Source organism: Chiloscyllium plagiosum, unplaced genomic scaffold (assembly GCF_037043375.1).
Source record: "Chiloscyllium plagiosum isolate Xiang-an unplaced genomic scaffold, Cpla_swu_hap1 HiC_scaffold_34, whole genome shotgun sequence".
NCBI classification, from domain to species: domain Eukaryota; kingdom Metazoa; phylum Chordata; class Chondrichthyes; order Orectolobiformes; family Hemiscylliidae; genus Chiloscyllium; species Chiloscyllium plagiosum.
The window spans coordinates 35,555,689-35,577,626 of NW_028270172.1; the positions used below are offsets into that span (position 1 = coordinate 35,555,689).

The window sequence follows — 21,938 nt, forward strand, 5'->3', positions numbered from 1 at the left end:
TCCTATCCCCATATTCCAACAGCCTCTGTCTAGCAAAAGCAAGTTCGTTCTTTGTGTTTTGTGTCAGTATTGAATTCAAGGCAGCCCGAAGGGCTGTGATCCACTGTAGCTTAGTCACCGAAGGCTGCGCAAAATGTGCTGCCTCCGCGGCTTTCAACTGCATCTCAAGTAAATGCTGCTGTTCCTCCTTCTGTCATTTCTGGCTAGCCGAATAGGAAATAGCTAATCCCCTAGCAAAGGCCTTAGCAGTCTCCCATAGCATGGACGGACTACTAACCTTGCCTGAGTTGATAGTTAAGAATTCCTGAAACTCCTTCAAAAAGTATTCCACAAATTTGGAATCCTTAAGGAGAAAAGGGTCCAAATGGCAGTGCTGCAAACCTAGCCCTTCACTCTTAGTCTTAACCTCCAAATATACTGCCGCGTGATCAGAGATTTTACAATCCATAATCGAATCCAGAAGGGCCGAGGGAGCCAGAAAGAGGTCAATCCTTGTGTGACATTTATGTGGGTGTGAAAAAAAGGTGAAGTCCCTGCCGGTAGGGTGAAGACATCTCCAAATATCCACACAGCCCCAACTCCTCGCATAAGTCAACCACCTGCTTGGCCTGCGAAAAAATAGTTGGGGGCCCACAAGGCATCCTGTCCACTGTCGGATCCAAAAGACAATTAAAATGCCCCCCATAATAATGTGCCGTGTTCTAAAAACACTCAACTTAGAGAAAGCACTAATCAAAAATTTGAGGGGGTGTGCCGGAGGACAGTAGACATTTAAAATGCCATATTCCTCCCCATGTGTCAAGGCTTTAAGTATCACAAACCGTCCCTGCTCGTCGTTCACCTGCTCTAATAATGCGAACGGAAGATTTTTCTGGATAAGTACCGCCGCTCCCCTACTTTTAGTAGTAAAGGATGAAAAGAATACCCGGTCATAACCCCCCTGTTGTAATTTCAGGTGTTCCCCATCATCAAGATGGGTTTCCTGCAACAAAGCAATATCAACCCTTTCCCTCTTAAGGCTAGGAAGCACTTTTTTCCTTTTAATAGGTGAATGACTTCCCTTAATGTTCCAGGTGCACCATTTAATAAGACATTTAGCCATATCCCCTTTCAGACACCCTTGAACTCCTTGGAGGGAGAACCCTGCTTACAAAGCGCTGAGCATAAGTAGATAAAGACTCAGAATCGATAAACTATATATATACAAAAACTACTCTATCATAACTATAAACAACTATTACTATCAAAACATTACAAAGAAAACCAACTATAGAACCTTGAATGGAAGACTCTTCTCCTTGCCCATAGGGGGCACTCACCCTACCCATCCCCTCCTTCACAGCTCCTTCAAAACTGGACTGTGCGCCAGCGTTAGGCCAGAAAAAAACAAGGAGATGATCCTTAAAATATAAAGTCAGGATGAGCATTCCACCCATCCCTACTTGTGACTAAAAGAGAAACAGAACAAACAAAAAAAGAGAGAGACAACAAAGAACATCCACAAAATTTCCCATTCGAAAATCCAGTTATTTAAAAAAAGGAACAACTTATTCCAAAGTCTTTCCCCCCCCTTTCCAAAAAGGATATTATTAGGGAGAAAGAAAGGAATCAAAAAAAAGGAAGGGAAAACATAGGGAAAAATAGAAAAGAAAACAAACATTAACCATATTCTTCAGGCCAATCTGTCTATTTTAAAGTGTCCACAAAGTTTTTAGCCTTATCCGCCAAGTCAAATGTATAAACTGAGTCCTCATGGCTGAAACGAAGTACTGCGGGGTATCTCATGGAGTACTGGATGCCCAGGTTCCTCAGCCTCTTTTTAACTATCGAAGTGCTACCTTTTTCGGATTACAGCTGCTGAAATATCCTGGTAAAACATGATTTTTGACCCCTTGTACAGCAGCGCCTGCGGATCTTTTCCCAGGGATCTGGAAGCTTCTATGACTTTTTGCTTGTCCTTATATGAGTGGAAGTGCACTAGAACCGGGTGGGGATGCTGCACCGGCCCTGACCTGTGCACTGTAACCCGATAAGCCCTTTCAACCTGAAGCCTGCTGGACTCGATGTGAAGGCCCAAAAATTTCAGCAGCCAGTTTTCAAAAAAGCTGACTGGCTGCTCACCTTCCTCACCTTCAGGGAGCCGAACAATTCGGAGATTTATGCTCCGACCTCGATTTTCGAAGTTGTCGATTTGGTTTCGCAAGGCCCGCACCTCTCACTCCAGCACCTGGATCCGACTGGATGAGGACTCCATTGCAGCTTCTGAGGCCTTAGTTCGACCCTCCACTTCCTCCAGCCTCTCCACGAGGCCCTGGACCTCCTGCTCATGCTTCTGCAGCATAGATGCAATAGGTTGCACCTGGGCACGAATCTCCCCACGGATTTCCTCAATCGCAGCCACAACTTTCAAGGTAAGTCTCTCCATCGCTTCAGCCAATTGCTGTGAGTCTGTCAGGTGCCCGGGGGGTTCAGGAGAGGCTGCTGCTGCTGCTGCAGTCTCTGGTGTTGTAGGTGCTGCAGGGGAGTGTCCTCCCTGCTGCTGTTTGCTTGCTCTTTTTCCCTTTGGCATCCTTCCCACTCACAAATATTAACAAATATATGTTCTGTAAGGTTTTAAACTAATATTTCCACCACATAAGTTGGCCAGGAATGGCAAAAAGCACCAGTATGCCTTGGCTGTTAGGCAGAGCTGTCCACAGCAGTTCTACAGAATCGCCACCATCTTGCCAAGTCCCATCCTTCATTTTGATACCATACTTATGATTTGGTGAGGATGGAAAGGCAGCTCGGGTACTGCTTCACAAATTGGATCGCAGCCTCTCAATCTGTTGATCCCCCAAGTATTTGTGTTCCTTTCTGCCTTGGTCTCCCTATCAACCCCACCAGGTTCCAATTTTCCTACACAACTCCTTTATTTGACTATTCATCCCCCACTTTACCAGCAAACTCAAGCTTGCCAAAAATCGTTATGCACTGTCCTCCCACTGAAGCTGGGATGGTGACGATGAACCCCTCCACCTTACTTCAGGACCCTTTGCCCTCCCATGCTCTATTGTCCTCCATCCTGATTGGTCCAAGTATCCAACTTACCATATATAAGCCAATTGGCTGATGTCAGACAATGCCCTTCACGTACTGTGCCAGTACCCTCTGCCTGATAACTGTCCACCTTGAGACCTGGCCATTCAGTTGAAGACCATGGCGTGTGTCTGCTGGATAAGCTGCAGGTGTTGCAGGTGTAACCTTGACATTGCACAGTGCTGCACAACAACTTGTCCACCTCCTTGGCTGATCATTGCTGGCTTTGTGTCTGCACTAAAAGACAAGGCAAGACAGAAGTGCTGTGATTTCTGAATGAAATAGCAAAGCACAACAAGGCAAGGTGAGGCAGAGGTGCCAAAAGTATTCAAGTCGGTACAAAATAAGTAAGCACTAAGAAAACAAATGATGAGTGTGAGGTACAGTCTGCTCCAGTGAATGAAATATGTCCCTATCCTTGTGCACAAAACAGCCTGTCAGCAGCATTGCAATAAAAAATTGTGTTGGTGCATTTCAAAATGTAGCATTGAAGTGGATTATTTATTCTAAATGACTCTCATGTGCCATGATGATGTGGTGAGGCTGGTCTGTGTTGGATGCCAGCTGCTGTGAATGAGAGGTACAGAGATTTGCTGCCCATAGAGTGTGCCATGAGAAATGGGGGATTGCTGTCCAAGGTGGAGGTCCTCTTACTGCTTATTCTGAAAAGGGTCACTAGACCTGGAACATTCACTCAGTTTTCTCCTCACAGGTACTGCCTGATCTGCTGAATTTCTCCACAATTTCTGGATTTTTTTTTATTCCTTGAGCTTTCTCTGCTATTTGGTCATTAAAGTTGACAGAATAGAATAGTTACTTATTGTCACTTATCATTTTAACAAAAACAAAATACACTGTTTACGTCACCATACCACAGCATCTATATTAATAACAGAAGGCACAGATAAGAAAATTTTATAAAACGTTAAGAGATAGTCCATCTTCAATTCATGACTCCTGGGTTCGGGTAAATGACAGTATCGCTGCAAGTCCACTACTTCCACTACTGGAATACCGGGCTGGAAACTGCCACTGAAACAGGCTATCCACACCGGGCTGGAAACTGCCACTGAAACAGGCTATCCACACCGGGCTGGAAACTGCCACTGAAACAGGCTATCCATACCGGGCTGGAAACTGCCACTGAAACAGGCTATCCACACCGGGCTGGAAACTGCCACTGAAACAGGCTATCCACACCGGGCTGGAAACTGCCGCTGAAGCAGGCTATCCATGCCGGGCTGCTGGAATGCCAGGCTGGAAGCTGCCGCTGAAGCCGGCTATCCATGCTGGGCTGCTGGAATGCCGGGCTGGAAGCTGCCGCTTAAGCAGGCTATCCATGCTGGGCTGCTTGAATCTGGGCCACCTCATTGCCAGTCCCAGGAAGGAAGATGTCCTTGGGGCAACTTCAGGATTCTGATCTGACTGTGGCCTCAACCCTGTTTTCCTCTTTATTTACCAGACCTTTTGATTCTTGTCAATCAAAAACCTTCTAATTCAGTGTTTACAATATTCAATGATCCTCTCCAAGAGAATTCCACAGACTATTGACTGTTTTACCTTCTGGGCTAAAAGGAGTTGGACCTATGAAGGAGCACATTCCTAGGTTGCTCAACTGAGTTTGAGATAATGTCTAGGACTAATATCACACGAAAGTCATGAATCACTGTAATTGTTTGTTAGATAGCTGCTGTTGGAGACGGTATTTCAACTCCAGTAGTTTTGAATATCATAAAGAAAGCAAGAATTTGTAGGCACAAGTGAGGGAGCTTATTTGTGATGAGGGTGAAGAAGTTTCACTTTTGACTGATCTCCAGTTAATAGTATTAGAACAGGGTTAAAGTCAGTTAAAGTAAAACTAATTTAAAAGTTTAAGGTTAAGGTGTGGCAGGTTAGTTCAGCCAAGTGAAAATTCCATCCTGTGCTAAATGGGGAGTTGTGGACACTTCTCAGACCCAGATGAACCCAAGTGTAGGATGTCTTACCAACTGTATAAGCTTGAGCTGTAGGTTTCATAGCTCAAGCTGCAGTGAGATGCAACTGTATCGCAGAGAACTATGTGGATAGCATATTCAGACAGCTAGTCACACAACAAATTTGGGGCAAGTAGGGAGAGATTGGCAATCAGGCAGTGCAAGAGAAACAGCCAGGTAATGCACCAGTGTCCAGAGGCCCTAATTAATAAATGGTTTTCTATTCTGGAAATCAGTGATTCCACAGACTATTAATTCCACAGACTCTCTTTCTAAAGAACCTGTGTTTTCTTTTGTTACTCTATTTTTTTTTAAATGCTTGTAGACGCTTTTACTTCATTCTTTTTAACTTTATAGTTAGTTTTCTCTGGTACTTTAATTTCTCTCTCATTTTTCATTCTTTGCTGCTTTTTAAATTCTGTCCAAGCTTCCAACCTGCCACTAATCTTTGAAGAATTATTCACCTTTTTCTTTCAGTTTAATACTATACTGAACTTTCTTCATTAGCCACAGATGATACATTCGTCTCCTGGAGTCTTTCTTTCTCACTGAAATGTATCTTTGCTCGGTGTTTTGAAATATCTTCTTAAATGTTTGCCACAGCATCTCTACTTGCCTACCCCTTAATCTCACTTCCCAGTTCACTTGGGTTAGCTCTGTCTTCAAACACTTGTGATTGCCTCTATTAAATTGTAAAATACTAATTACAGTTCTCCTTTTCTCTCTTTCAAACTGAATGTGAAATTCAATTATGTTATGATCACTCCTACTTAGAGACTCCTTTATAATGAGGTTATTAATTCATCTTGTTCCTTTGTAAATTACCAGATCTAGACTAACCTGTCCTCTGGCTGACTGCAGAAAATGCTGCTTCAAGCAACTGTGTTGAAAACAATCTATGAATGCATTTTCAGGCTAACTTTGAAAAGCTGATTCGTCCACTTTATATGTAGATTTAAATCACACATGATTGTTGCCATACTTTGCATAAAAGTCTGCATAATTTCTTTCTGTAAGAAAACACCTTACATTTGTAGTTACTTTTACACAAGTGATTCAGAAGTGATTTCTGTCCTGGACATGTAGCACATTCTATGATGCCAGAAAATCATGGGGCAAGTGTTAGAACAGTGATGCTTTTGCTTGGGAGCCACATGTGACCTTGAGTGTAGATTTCAGAGTGCTCCAATCAGACCATGTGATTAAATCAGTTGGCAGATGACAATGCAGACTGTGAACTTGCAGTGCTGACCTCTGCACCTGAATTTCAGATGCATAATGTCATTATGAAAATCTGTGTCCCTTGAGGGTGTTATCAACCATGTCCTAAGGTGTTTTTTATTGACTGAGAAGAGTTATGAAGAATACAGAACTTTCAGGCTTCCTGAAACATGATGTTCATTCTCAGACTGCTGTAGAACCAACTAATGTGCTCGTGTTTGCAGAGAGCTTACTGATCCTAGTATTGTTAATAGCTGTCTGTATTTGTTTTCAAAATATATTTGGTCAATATTAGTACTGTAGTGACAAAACAATTAATTTGTAAAAATTAGATGTGCATTAGCACAACGAAGTTCAGCACAGAACAGGAGTATATTGCATTTATACCTGTCCAAGGAAGACTGTGCGAATTCCTGAAGTTATGAATTGTATCAATTTATTCATGCGAAACAAATTAACCAAGGTTTCACTGATCAGCATAATATGCCTTTTTTAATGAATTACCTTCTACACAACAGAATTTATTATTCACTGATTCACAATTGTTGTTTTGAGAGAGCAGGACTGTGTTAAATATATGAAGTGTTGTTGGTTAACCCTTCTATTGGTTATTTTTTTATTGAATATGTCAGTATTCTTTATTTCTCTCTTTTCCCACAGTCAAGGAGCTGGTTGTATCTGCGGGAAGTAACATAGTGATCACGCAACCCAAAAATTCTGTGGAGCTGAATACTTTTGTGGTTCCTGCACCATCAGCAGGTGAGGCTATATTGAAACATAATCATTAATTACATACACAAACAGATGATGATACTCCATCTAAATCCATGGCTCACGTAGGGTCTGTATCGGTTTTAATCTGTGTGCATCATAAATGAAAGAAAATTTCATGCCCAATGTGGCAGAGCAGCAGATACATGACAAACTATTGTTGAGGAAGATGATGGTGTAGTTGTTTCTGATTGCCTGTAGGTGCAGTGACATGTTCCTCATATGTACAGATCTTAGAGGCACGTTATTCTGCTTGGAGCTGGTTAGTGGCAGGATTCTTCTGCTCTTCTTTGCAAATAACATGGTAATATTTTAATTCTTCCTGGGAGGGCATTTACCATTTTTTCCACTGTTTAAGGTTTCATCTAAAAGATGCCACCCTCTCCTATAAAGCACTCCCTCAGAACTGTGCTAAGTGGCATTCTAGAATTCTACTTAAGCCTGCAGAGTACTGCATTATCACAGGTGTATAGTCAGTTCATCTTTCTGCTTAGGTGCTTTAACTACCTTAAAGCCAGATCACTTTGGGTGCAACTATTCAAAATTATGATTTCTTGTCATAAAAAAATACTACATATACATGTAACAAAACTATTAATTTTTCATTCCTAATTAATATTTATGCTTGGAATTTAGATGCTGCAAATAGCAGTACAGAAAGCAAAATTGCAACTTGCAGTTTCTGCACTGAATATGGAATGGTTGAAAGGCTTTGAGAGTTATAAATTCCAGATCCTTGAAGTCTGAATGGTGTTGTGTACAAATGCAGAAGTTTGCTAAACCAGCAAACAAGAAAACCACTGTATGAAGTAAAAAGATGTGTGAGGGGACTGTTAAAAGCCTACATTTCCTTTCTGTTCAGAAGTTTGGGTGCCTTACCTCACTCTCCAATTGATTACCAAGTTTTAGAGATGTGCATCCAGGCAACCTGCATATCTCCTCTCGAGCTGGTCACAAAGTGACATGGTTTTTGGAAATTATTTTCAAGGTTTGTGTTTGTGGCCCATCCTTTAGTACCCTTGAACTGAGTGGTTTGCTCAGTCATTTCAAAGGACCGTTTAGAGTCAACTACATTGCTGTGGGTCTGGAGTCACATGGAGGGTGGACCAGGTAAGGATTTCCTTCCTGGAAGGACATGAGTGAAATAGATGGGTTTTACAACAATCAGTGATAGTTGTCTGGGTACCTATGACTGACAGTAGCTTTTCATTCCTGATTTTCATGAATTGAATTTAAATTCCACCGCTGCCATGCTGGGAATTCAACCCGTATCCCTTGACCCTTGGACCTCTGGCTTACTAGGTCAGTGAAATTACCACTTTATCACCATCTTTCCTTCAAATTGGTTTGGTTGCTTGCCAGTCACTGATCTTGTTACACCTCCTTATTGGCTGTGACACAGTGGTCGCATTCGCATCTCTAAATTTGAAGGTTCAAATCATACTCCAGAGATTTGAGCATGAAATCTCTGCTGATGCTCCTGATGTAGTAGTGAGGCAGTGCTGCATTGTAGGTGGTACCATCTTTCAAGGGGAGGTGGAGGGGCGGGAATGTTGGTTGGTGTGGTCTTTAAAATTAAGAAGAGCTTTGATAGAGTGGACATGGAGAGAATGTATCTTTTTGAGGAAGAGTGTAACGAGAGATCATCGACTTAAGGTAGTCACTAAAAAATTCAATTGGGAATTCAAAAGAATATCTTCAACCAAAGAAGGGTGGGTGTGTAGAACTCACTGTCGCAGGGATAATTGAAGTGAATACTGTGAATGTATTTCATGGCAACTGGGCAAGCATATGAAGAAGAAAGGAAAAGAGGATTACAATGATAAATTTGGATGAGGAAAGATAGGAGGAAACTTGAGTGGACTGGGCTGTTTCTGTGTGCGGATCCCATGTAGTCTAATGTAGCTGTTAACCAGTCTACAAAATATTATTGACTCACTAATTACCAGATTTCGTAGAACGCTTTACATTATTTTAGGCAAACATTGATTCTCCAATCGCCAAGTGAGAGCATTCCTAGGTTAGGTTCAGCAGGAGTCAAACATCCCCTCCACTGGTTTTAAGCCTATCAACAGCCTTAAGAAAACAGCCAGTTAGCACCAATATCCTCTGGCTCCAGGCATTGTTTGGACAATGCATTAGCACGATGTGGAAAGCAAGAAAATGTATAAGTCAGAGTTTGCATTGCTTTAATTTGAAAGGCATAAAACTAGATTTCCACTAAAGTTAATAATCATACTTTTTTTTAAACTATTATAAGAGTTATTGCATTGAACTCTGACAGTCTTATCTCCTAACCTGGTGTGCGCACACGCATTGCAGAAATATTAATGGATGATTTTGGAATATAAATATCTCCTTCATGGAGCATTATGGCATTGAAAACATGCATGTTTATCTATTATGAAAATATTGTTGTAACTAAGTCACACATTGTTGAGGTTATGTGTAAACTTTGCAGTTTTCAGGTGATGATCTGAAAAGATTCTGACATCTGTCGTTGGTGCATGTTAATTGCTATGTGCTCCCTGAAGAGTTGTTTAATTCCATTACTAAAGATAGTGAGGTTAGTTCATGTTTTCATAGTGAAAGGGATCTGGACTCTGATGATCCAGATCATTTTCTGTTATTATGCACATCGGACCTTTTTTAATGCTATCCCAGAAATCTTTCAGCAAATTGAATAAAACAAACAAAAAATGAGTTAGATGTGATATTAGTTTTTAATAATATACCAGATGCCCAAACCACAGCCAGTCTGACTGTCAAAGCTTGATGATATATTTGAGGAGGAGGGAGAAAATAATTACATTTAGATCAGCATAAAAGACATCACTAGTAAATGTCAGGGATAGGGATGTTGTGGTGGCGGAATTGGGCAGTGGCAGGCAATAAGGTACAAGTGAAGGAGGGAGTGTATATAATCATTGTGAAATATAGAAGGAAGGATGTAACATAATAGTTAGAATTTGTACTTTAAGCACTACACGTAAAGGCAAAATTAAAAGTTGAAAATAATTAAGTCAGGAGAAAGAATTTAAAAATTATGTGAAAACTGTTAGATTAGAGCAGGACAGGTTAAGTCCAAATAAGTGTTCTTTGTCAAAGACATAGCATATAAGGAGCAAATGAACTGAATTACAGAATTTAGCTCACATGTAGCCATTACTGAGTTGGATTGCTAAAGGATAAGGGATGGGAATGGAAGTAATATAGGTTGCAGGGCTTTAAGTTGAAGAAAGGTTTTGTGTCTTAGTGCACGAATTGCAGCAGGTTAGTATGCAGATACAGCAAATAATCTGGAAAGCTAGTAGAATGTTATGTTGCATTGTGAGAGGAACTGAATGCAAGGTTAGGGAGATTATGCTTCAGTTGTGAGACCGCATCTGGAGTATTGTGTACACTACTGGCCACCATATTTATGGAAGGATATTAATGCATTGGAAGCAGTTCAGAGGTTTCCTACTTTAATACCTGGAATGAGCGGATTCCCTTTGAGAAAAGGCAAGTCAGGCTAGATCTGTATCCTGTGGAATTCCAAGAGTCAGAGATGACTTTATTAAAACATGTAAGATTCTCAGGGGACTTGACTGGGTGGATGTGGAAAAGATGTTCCTTTTATTGCAGAATCTATAATGATAAGCCATCGTTTAAAAATAAGAGTTTGCCCATTTAAGAAAAGATGAAGAAAAGGAATGATGTCAGAAAATTATGAGACTTTGGAATTCCCTTCCTCAAAAGACAGTGCTTACAGGATCTTTAAATATTTTTAAAGCATAGGTAGATGGTTTATTGATTACCAAGGGGATAAAAAATTTTGGGGGTATACTGGAGTGTGGAGTTGAGGTTAAAATCAGGTCAGCCAGAATCGTATTGAATGGTGGAGCAGGGTTGAAGGGCTGAGTGGCCTACTCCTGTTCCTTGTTCATGCGTTCCAAATCCAGGAAAGATCAGGAAACTGATTAAAAGGATCCTTTGTGATTAAAACTCAAATTATTTTGAGAGTAAGAGAGGATATATTAGAGAGAAGCGTTCAGTGAAAATTTTACGGATATGGATAAAAAAAGAAAAGGATTTAAGATCAAATGGAAGCCCTGTTAACAGTAGAGTGTATGAATCCTGAGGTTGGACAAGTGTGTGATAAAGACAGAGTGGCTTTAAGAGGGAATTTTAACTTTCATAGGAGATCTTGGGAGTATTGTGGGATGTGGGATGAGACATTCACCACTGCTTCACCAGGCCTTACTTGAAAGTCCTTGTAGAGTGCTGTCTCACTTAACTGCATTCTAGGATTCCTCAATGACTACAGTCTCAGACTTACCTGTTGTGTCACCATTCCTGACGCAATGAATGACTGATGACTCTGGGAGTCCAGTGATGGTGGATGGGGTGTACTTTATAGAAGTGGGGAAACCATTACTACAGGCAGTTAATTGTCTGACTGATGTAAAATTCAGCCAGGACTACTGTGACTGGTGGAGACTGGTTGCCCCCAACTTTCCAGCTAATTTATGGGGCCATCACTGACCTGTTAAATCCCAGAGGTAGGTTGGGATCAACAGATTAACTATTGGCAAAAACTTCGCAAAAAGAATGTCTGTGCATTCAGGAGACTTTTTTTTTGCTATACTATAATCTCAAGCTAATAAAGGGACAAACCATAATAATAGTGAGTAATGAGCCAGAATTAGATAACAGCTCACAGATGCATGAATATTTATGAAATATGGCTCATGATATAATTGATTTCAGTGTTGTGTTTGGAAGGGAGGAATTGAAAACCACTGCTAAGATTCTATTTTGCATAAAGCTGACGTTTATCAACAAGATGAAATGAAGTCTGAGCACAGGAAATTAGACAAATCTGTTGATGAGTAAATCAACACATTAGTGGGAGATGTAAAATAAAATTAACATCACAAAGTACCCATTTATCCCCTGAAGATGGTGGTTTTCAAACCTTTTTTGTTTGAATTATCTCTTTTCATTATCGCATACATTTCCTCAAGCTACATTATAATGCTGTATAACATGACAGTGTTGCATGTAATATTTTAATAAAGATTTTAAGAAAATAGATATTTACTTACAGATACCAACTTAATGGGGGTGCCTGCTGTTCACTACAAAGTCTGTCTATCATTGGCAGGCATCCAGGAAGATTTGAACAGCAAGGTAGTACTCTGGGAGCAGAGGTGAAGTAGGAGCAGTGGGGAAGTACGCTGTGGTGAGAGAATAGAGAGTGAGTAGGAGCTTGCGATAAAGGACTAAATTATACCGCCTCATGAATGCTTGTTTGTTGACTGCTGTCCTAGTGGACAAGAGCTGTTAGCCTTGGATCTGAGTAGTGAAATTAAGAAACATTTTTACATTCAAAGAGTGATGAAATTTAGGAATTCTGTTCCACAAATGGCAGTTGATACCAGATCAGGTATTTATTTTAAAAACATAATTAGAAACGTGAGTAAAAGGGTGAGTTTATGGAGTTAGATTAATCAGGATCTCACTGAATGCCACTGAGACTGGAGGAGCTAAATAGGCCACTATTGTTCCTATGTTTCTAAGTTTGTATTTCTCATTACTTTCTAGTTAAGTTATGATGATTAGTTTAGCAAACCAAAAGTTGCTCGTACCTGGGCTAATTGTCCTTGTAGTTATATCTGTTATTCTCTCTTCCCCTCTAAACAAATGACTCGTTGTCAGGTTTGCTTGTCTGAAGTGGGGCAGTTGTCCTTGAGTCAAAAGCCTTAAGATTAATTGCCCGGAAGGAAAGATCAGCAAAATTTTGAGATGATACATTCTGGTCCCACTAGACATGTAAACTTCAAAATTGAGTTCCTGTATGATCGTTTCCAAAAATAATTTTTGTTAATAATTGATTTTTCCCTCAGGGTGAACTGGTTTCCCTTTGCTCAACATTTACCACTCCCTCTCCCCTTCAGGAATCTCTCTCCAGCATAATGGTCATTCTTTTGTCTCTGTTACGTGAAAATGGCTTGACAGTACGAAGCTTTCTCAAACTCCTACATGAGCAGCTCCTCCTTGTCTCCAAGACTTTACCTTCCAATATGATAGCTGAAAATGTGTTGCTGGAGAAGCGCAGCAGGTCAGGCAGCATCCAGGGAACAGGAGAATCGACGTTTCGGGCATAAGCCCTTCTTCAGGAATGAGGAAAGTTTGTCCAGCAGGCTAAGATAAAAGGTAGGGAGGAGGGGCGTCGGAAATGTGATAGGTGGAAAGAGGTCAAGGTGAGGGTGATAGGTCAGACTGGGGTGGGGGCGGAGAGGTCAGGAAGAAGATTGCAGGTTAGGAAGGCGGTGCTGAATTCGATGGATTTGCACGTAGTATTAGGTGAAGGGGTAAATGTAGGGGAATGTAGGGTGGGTTGCTTTTCAAGGGTCAGTGTGGACTTGTTGGGCCGAAGGGTCTGTTTCCACACTGTAAGTAATCTATCTATCTATCTAATCTTAGGACATCCTAACTTCACAACCAATCAAGTACAAAGGTAGTCTCTAATTTAGGAAAAGTGGCATCCAAATTGTGCACAATATGATGTCACAAACTGAGATGTGATAATATCCAGAAGGAATTTAAAGCATCCCATCAACATGTACCCTTTAACCAACATCACTAAAACACATTAAGTCCTTTCACATGCCACTAATGATTGTATGTCCAAGCAGCAATCTGGTGGGAAATCTACCTTGAGGTAGGCACAAAGGATTTTGATTTTTGAGCACGCTAATATTTGTTTTGTTGTTGATACTTTTCATTTCTGCCTTCAGAATCACCTTATAGTTATCAGTGGAATCTAGTGAGCCATCCCGTGGACTTTGAGGGTATAATGGAAGGCAAGGATTCTCCGACACTGAAGCTATCTCAGGTAAGGGGAGAAAATCAACTCAAAAAGTAAAATATGAAATGACTGTCAACTATGAAAGTGAAAATTATCTTTATGTTTCAGCTGGAACCTTCCAGAAAAGTTGCTTGGTTTCAAGTTTACTGCAATTTCTAAAGTCCACATTATAATGGATTTAGCTCCCCTTTTCCAACGCATGTGATCCAGTCTTAAGAATGCAATTCAGGCCTTCAAATGTTCTTTAGATTTTGGGGCTTTGGGACCACAGGTATCTAAAGTAGGCAGTCAACCATGTGTAAAGAATTTTCAGATTATAAAATTTGTTAAACAACAGCAGTCTAGGTATGGTACATTAATAAGACACAAGTTCGATGTGAGGATGGCTGTTGAGGATGGTTCGATGATATCAAACAGTTGGCACAGGGTCTCTCGATCTCTTTGTGAAGGCAACACCCTGCTTTCTAGCTGAAGTGTTTGGAAATTCTTCTCTAAGTCTTCTCTCGATCCCTTCTGGTCCATCTTCCACTTGCAGCAGACAGGTCCCTGGCAAAGACAAAATCCCTCTGACTCTGAGCACTTGTTGATATAGTCTGGATTTGAGGCAGGCAGTCTGCCCTTTGTCACTCACTTGTCTGAATCCTTTTGAGCCAGGGAGCATGGGTTAGCTACTCACGGTGTCAGACTCTCCTCTTTCCAACCTAAATCTGTATGTTAGGTTACATATTTAGGAATAAAACTTTTATTTTCCTAAATATCCCTTTGAGGAAATATGATTGCCATATTATGCTTCAATGTCAGTTATGGAAGTTAATGTCCTTAGTGGTCTTTATTGCCATCTTCCTTTATGCCTTTTGATTAGAAATTGTTTCTGTTTAAGGAAAGGAAGTAACTGCTGAAGGAGATGTTACACGAGGTCTGCATGGATTGTTAGCAGACGTGCTAACATTCAGTTGAGTAGCTCCTAATGCAGGATTATATGAATGAGATGGATGGGCACTATTTCATTTGGATAATCGATTATTCGGTTAATCGATTAAATGCCTTTCCTTTGGGGTTCAGAGTTTTTAAATTCTGTTCCCCGTTCAGGAGACGAGGCAGCAGCACAGCACGCGAGCCCCAGTTCTCCCCCCACCCCACCATCCAATACCGCCCCCCTGCCCGCCCCCAGCCCCCATCCAACACTGCGCCCCTGCCCTTAAACCCCGTACATGACTGCCCCCACCCTCCAACACCGTGCCCTGCCCGTCCCGTCCAAAACCGCCCCTCGTCCCTGCCGACACCAAAACCGCGTCCCGACCCCCCAACCCCATTCAACACTGCCCCTGCCTGCCCCCAAACCCCATCCAATACTGCCCCCCGCCTGCCGCCCCTGCCGGCACCAACACTGCACCCGACCCCCCGCAATCCCATCCAATACTGCTATTTCCCCCCCCCCCCACAATGCACAGACGACCCCCGAATGCACCCTCGCCTCCTCTTTGGGGCAGCTGGACTATACATCAAGATTGCTGCTGCTGCTGCCTTTGAGAGAGAGAGAGAGAGAGAGAGACACACGCACACACTGTACAGGACAATTTTGGAGAGATTATGTGGGGAAGGGGGGTTTAGGGTACACCCCTCTATAGAACTTCAGGGAAAGTGTGGGGAGAGAGGGAGGACGGGAGGTTAGTCATTTGGAGATGGTGCCTGTTTAACCATTCTAAACAAAAGACGCGATCAGTGTTGGAAACACGTCTTTGATATAATGTTCCTGTCGGGACCTCGAGATCTCCTTCGGATAATTGGTATTCGGATAATCGAGGTTCCTCTGTTTATCCATTAGTACTGGCTAGTTGGGAGCTCTGTAAGTGGTTCTCCGAAAGCTGCATTCATTGCCACTCCAACCACAGACGACTCACTCACAGCCCATACAGTTGCAGTGCCTGTGATGTTACTGCCAGCCAAAGTCACATCCAGGTACCTACAACAAAGAACACTTCACAATACCCAGGAACATTGGGGTGAACAGGAGAAAGGCACATAGGGGTTCTAGTGGTGAATGATTTGGATGGGTGACAAGTGTGGTAGTGAGTGGAAAGCAGGAAAGTAGGATGCTGAGTACACAACCATGGAGTAGGAGAGTGGGACATCATGCAGAACTGAGTGTGTTAAAGGTTTTTTGGACTTCAGTGCTTATGCATCTGCAGATGTGCATAAGACTAGACCAGGGCTGGCTTCTGGCTCCAGATTGTATCAGTAGCATTGACCTCTCTGCCAATGTTTTATTTAAATTCACTTGTAGGATGTGGGAGTCACTGACTGTGCCAACATTTATTGCCTGTCCCAAGTTGACCTTTGGGAAGCTGGTGGTGAGCTGCCTTCTTGAACCGCTGTAGTCCATGTACTGTATGTAGGTAGGCCCACAATGCCCTTAGGGAAAGAATTCCAGGATTGTGACCCAGCAACATTGAAGTAATGATGATATATTTCAAAGTCAGGACAGTGAATGGCTTGGAGAGGAACTTGCAGGTGGAGGTATAACATTCTCTAGAAGATTTTTTCATTAAAGATGCCCTGAACATTTTTTGCTTTCTTACTAGTTTCTTCAGTTTATTTGAGAGTATGTCATGTGGTGTACTTCTGTAAAGTGGTCATTATACCTTAGCTAGACCAGTAATAGCGCCCATGGTGGAAGAAAGCAACTGTTGTTAGTCATGAGTTGAAACATGTAGAGGAGATGGACACTTCTCCTCATTTGATAAGCAAGTAAAATCATTAGTAGTCATATCTAATTCATTTTTATTTTGTTTTTCATCTCTAAATTCTCCAGAAATAGTATAGTAGAAAAGGATGTTATCGTTGGCAATCAGGCAATGTATTTGACTGTTTAAAAAGTTATTCATAATCTCTGCCTTGTCATTCATTGAACATAATTTGATTCTCAAATCAATTGTGTTTACGAAGACCAATACAGTTTCCAAAATGAGTATTTAGATTAAGAAGTATGGAGTGGAACCTACAAAAAAATCACTTGGAATGCATGATTAGTTATTCGGCTAATGGAAATATATGCCTGAAAGTCCACAAAGTAGAAGTTAAGGCCAATTAGAACGTAATGGCTTTTGTTGAGCAAAGCTTTCATCTTACAATGTTTTTGATTTTCATAGTTCAGAAGTATTAACTGTTATGAGTAGGTGAGGCAAGGGTCCCAACTGCTCACTCTTGTATTTTATTCCTTTGTCTCTTACAACAAATACATTGTTGTTCTTTCTTTTATCATATAGATATCATACTTCAATTAAACTTAATTAACAATATGAAAAATGAAGGAGAGCTAAATGCATTGCTTTCTTGAATGTAAAATTATCCTGTTTTATTATCCAAAAAAATTATAAAATACACCAGTAGTCATATATACAGACGCAGGTTGGGCTTAAAAAGAAAGAGTGATGAGAGGGATACTTGATACAGACAGGGAAGCAAAGGCAGTCACAGCTTTGGTATTCTTCAGAAGCTCTGTGGTGTGAGCAGGAGAATACCCAAGTCCAATTATATAGTTGGCATGGTGGCTTAGTGGTTAACACTGCTGCCTCACAGTGCCAGGGATGGGTTGAATTCCAGCCTCGGGTGACTGTACAAAATCCACACAAACTCCATTTTCCGATGTCTATGTGGGTTTCTTCTAGGTGTTTGGGTTTCCTCCCACAGTTCAAAAATGTGTAGATTACATGGATTAGCCATGTTGAATTGCCATAGTGTCCAGATTAGGTGGATTAGTCATGGGAAATGCAAGGTTACAGGAATGGGTGGGTCTGGGTGGAATGCTGTTCGGAGAGTCGGTGTGGATTCGATAGGCCAAATGGCCTGCTTACACACTGTGTTCAGCTGCTCTGTGGTTTCCTCTGTAATTGTGAAGCTCCGGATGTCCTGGAATGCTCAGTGAATTGTTATTTTTGTTCCAAGTTGCTTTTCATTGGCTAATTTCTGAGCTTGAGTTTGAGACAAAAGTGACTAGCAGAGAGAGACTCTTCCAGTTTTTACAAATCCATTTTCTTGTCTCTCCTTTGCTGCTCTGAAACAGCTGGTGATTAAGGTTTAATGAGGAGCAAAGTCCATTCATTAATTTTTCCAAGCTGACTACTGCAGAGACAGCCTTCCATCTGTAACTTTTAAAAAGGTGTGAATCAATTGGAATGTATAGATCTGAATTTCAGTGCCTTTAGTAATGATGTTGAATTTCGCCTATATTTATTGATAATATCATGAACTTGACTCAACCTAGTCAGACGATCACAGCAATCGTTTTAAGACTGTCCTTTTAAAAAGGTACTAAAGTAAAATGATGAAAATTGAATAATAAAAGTTTCTTTTCACTACCATTACAATATCATGCTAAGATCATTTTGAATTCATAACAAAGATTGACAACTGTAAAATCATCTCTCCATGATGCATGAACACAACTTTTCTTCCAACAATTCAAGAAAAGAGAAAGCCAGATAGGTGAATGGTGATTTGGATGAGAATGTGCAAGGCATGATTAGTAAGTTTGCAAATGACACTCTTTTAAACAGTACCGTGGACAGTGAGGAAGGTTATCAGAAATTGCAGCGGGACCTTGATCAGCTGGGGATGTGGACCGAGAAATGGCAAAGGGAGTTTAATATAGATAAGTGTGAGGTCTTGCATTTTGGAAAGTCAAATCAAAGTAGGATTTTCATAGTGAATGGTAGCGCCTTAAGGAGTGTTGCGGAATAGAGGGATCTTGGAGTTCAGGTTCACAGTTCTCTGGAAGTGGAGTCACAGGTAGACAGGGCAGTGAAGAAGGCTTTTGGCACACTGCCCTTCGTCAGTCAGGGCATTGTGTATAGAAGTTGGGAAGTTATGTTACAGTAATACAGGATGTTGATGAGGCTGCACTTGGAGTATTGTTTTGGTCACCTTGTTATAGGAAGGATGGTATTAAACTGGAAAGAGTGCAGAAAAAATTTACAAGGATGTTTCCTGGATTCAATCGTCTGAGTTATAGGGAGAGGTTGGACAAGCTAGAACTATTTTTCTTTAGAGCATAGGAGACTGAGGAGGACCTTATAGAGGTGTGAGTGGCATAGATAGGGTGAATGCACTCAGTCATTTTTCCAGGGTTGGGGAATCGAGGACTAGAGGTCATCAGTTTAAGGTTAGAGGGGAAAGAATAAAAGGGAACCTGAGGGCAATTTTTTTATACAGAGGGTGATACATATATTGGATGAGCTGCCAGGGGAAGTGGTTGAGGCAGGTACATGAACAATATTAAAAGGCATTTGGACAAATGCATGGATAGGAAAGATTTAGGATGATTTGGGCCAAGTGCAGGGAAGTGGGGTTAGCGTGGATGGACATTTTGGTCGGCATGGACCAGTTTGGGCCTAAATGCCTGTCCTCGTGCTGTAGGACTCTCAATGTATGACTATAGGAACTGTTAATTTTCAGACTGAAGGCAGTTTCTAGCCAGGTTTCTCAATCTTAGCACCCTTGCTCATCTTGATTATATATTGATGTCCTATACTTGGGTGTACAGGACACAGTTTCAAAATTTGCAGATCACATGAATATCGGAATGACAGTTAACTGTGAGAAAGATAATTTTAAACTGAAAAAAGATATAGACAAGTTGATGAATGGATTGACAAGTGAAAGATGGTATTTAATACAGAGAACCGTGAAATAATTGATTTAGTAGGGAGAATGAGGCGGGAGTATATAAACAAAATGTTACAGTTCTAAAGGGGTGCTGGAACAGAGGGACTAGGCAGCATGTGTGCAGAAGTCATTGAAGGAGGCTGGCATTACGAGAACACTTTTAAAAACACATACAGGAATCTAAGATTCATGCGTAAATGTGTGGAATAGAAGAGCCACATGGTTAAACTAAACTTGTATAAAACACTAGTATTGTAGGTGGAGCATGGAGTCTAGTCTGAGCACCACACTATAGGGAAGATGTGAAGACATCACACAGTGCAGAAAAAATTCACAAGAACAGGGATGAGCAACTTTAGTTCTATAATAGATTGGAGAAGCCGAGGCAGTTCTTCTTTGATAAACGAAGGTTGACAGTAGATTTGAAAGCAACGGTCGACTTATCAGGGGTCTGGACAGAGATAGAGAAAAAACGTTTCCATTGTTGGAATGATCAACAGCCAGAGAATACGGATTGTTTGTGATTGCTGTTGCTTCGTTTGCCAAGGTGAGGAACAGCTTTTTACTCACCGAGTGGCTCAGATCTGGAATGTGTTGCCTAAATATTTGGTAGAGACTGCTTCATTCATGGCTTTCTAAAGAGAATTGCATCATTATCTGTAAAGGAAAATTGACAGGGCTACAGGAAAAAGGAGTGGCAATAGGGCAGTAAATTGCCCCTTCATAGAACTGGCACCGAGATTATAGGCTGAATGGCTGCCTCTTGCTCTGTAAATAATTCTCTAGTTATATTACTTGGATTGTGCATCAACTTTCCCTTACCAATGGGGAAGACCTCATCCTGTGAGAAACAGATGTGAGCAGTATCAAGACTCACTGCCCAAATTCACTGTATGTTAAAGCTTGATCACGAGTGGAGAAAAGGAATTTAATATCCAGTCAGGCTGGGCTGGATTTCAAAAGAAGTGAAAATTGAATGTCTAACCCTCTGTTCCTGAAAGCACTGTGTCTAATAGTAATTAAACGCATGCAATTATCATGCTTCTTAGATTTTAATGACCTTTTACTCAGTACAGTACTTCTGCTTATATTGTTGCACTTTACTGATTCTTCAATATAGGAGTAATAATCTATGCATGAAGATTGTTTATTGAAATCACTATAAGAGCCTGTATCCATATGATATGAATGTTTTCAGATGGATTATAGATGACCACAAAATGGAAAGGGGGACTAATTACAGAGGCAAACAGTGTTCTCAGCATTTTAAGGTATTGAATTGTTTCTTAAGAGTGGCAACTGCTAGCAATGGTGGACCTAAGGGGAAACTAGCTTAGTACATGAGGAAGAAAGGAATTGAGGAATGCGATGATGGGCTGAGATAGACTGAGGTGCAAGGAAGTATACAAAGTGTGTCAATACCAGCACACACCTATTGGACTGACCAGCTATTTCATATGCTGCAAAGTTTAATCTTACTCTTTGTAATGTTATTTTTTTCAGTTGTCAGATGGCCTATACGTTTTCAGAGTCTGTGTGTCTGGAGAAGGTGCTTATGGAGAAAGCTTTATCAACGTCACTGTGAAACCTGGTAATAACTGACAAAATTGTTTAGTCAGCATCAAATGAGCAACTACTTTTGTCAGGTGTATTTCCTCTTCAGTTTGAAGTAATCACCCTTGATTCGATCAAGCTGACAGGATTCATCCTTCACCTTTCAGTCTGTATCAGGAGAATCGGGAGGAGAGTGGAAACAGCCTTTATATTCTCCTTTCACGTAGAAGTTTTGAAAATGTTTAAATAATTAGATGAACCAGCACCATCTCATGCTTATCTTTGCATTGAAACTGTGCATTATTATAAGATTGCTTATTCCCCATGTGAACAATGCACTCATTAAAATTTTTAATGAAATTTTGCAGTACATTAGCTTACGAATGCCAGTGGTTTATAGTTGAAATGCTAATTTGGCTTGCCTCAACAGTTTTGCTATTGCAAGTAAAACAGGTAGTGTTGTAATCATTTATGGTTTAAACTGTCCATTTATTTCAAGATAGAAGGAAGTTGGGGGTCTCAAGGATAGCCAAGCAGCATTTCTACCAGCGTACAAGGTCCATGTCATTCTGTGGAGCTGGGCTTTGAGGTGGGAAAGCTTCATAGCAAGTCACTTTTCTATCAGTTTGCAGGATTTTCAAGTATATGACAGAAAATGGCTGAGACAGGTCAGTCTGCAAGATTCTCTGGGTGGAGAGAGAGAGAGAGATGGAGGTAGGCTGTTTCTGTTGTTCATCATGCAAAGTGCAGGTGGAGCTTTGCTGTCAGCCTGAAGAGACCAAATTTTTGAGGATTTGAACAAGATTAAAAAGTCTGCTGAT

At 41.0% G+C, this 21,938-nt stretch overlaps 1 protein-coding gene across 4 annotated transcripts in view; it reads left to right on the forward strand.

The window, feature by feature from the left end:
• Nucleotides 1-21,938, forward strand: part of LOC122564389 (dyslexia-associated protein KIAA0319-like) — a 111,921-nt gene that overhangs the window by 41,000 nt on the left and 48,983 nt on the right. For all 4 annotated transcript variants that reach the window (XM_043719176.2, XM_087978601.1, XM_043719175.2 and 1 more), the window contains exons 5-7: nucleotides 6,933-7,031; nucleotides 13,829-13,926; nucleotides 21,067-21,154. In XM_043719176.2, coding sequence (XP_043575111.2) covers nucleotides 6,933-7,031; nucleotides 13,829-13,926; nucleotides 21,067-21,154 — 285 coding nt within the window. The remainder of the gene's footprint in view (nucleotides 1-6,932; nucleotides 7,032-13,828; nucleotides 13,927-21,066; nucleotides 21,155-21,938) is intronic.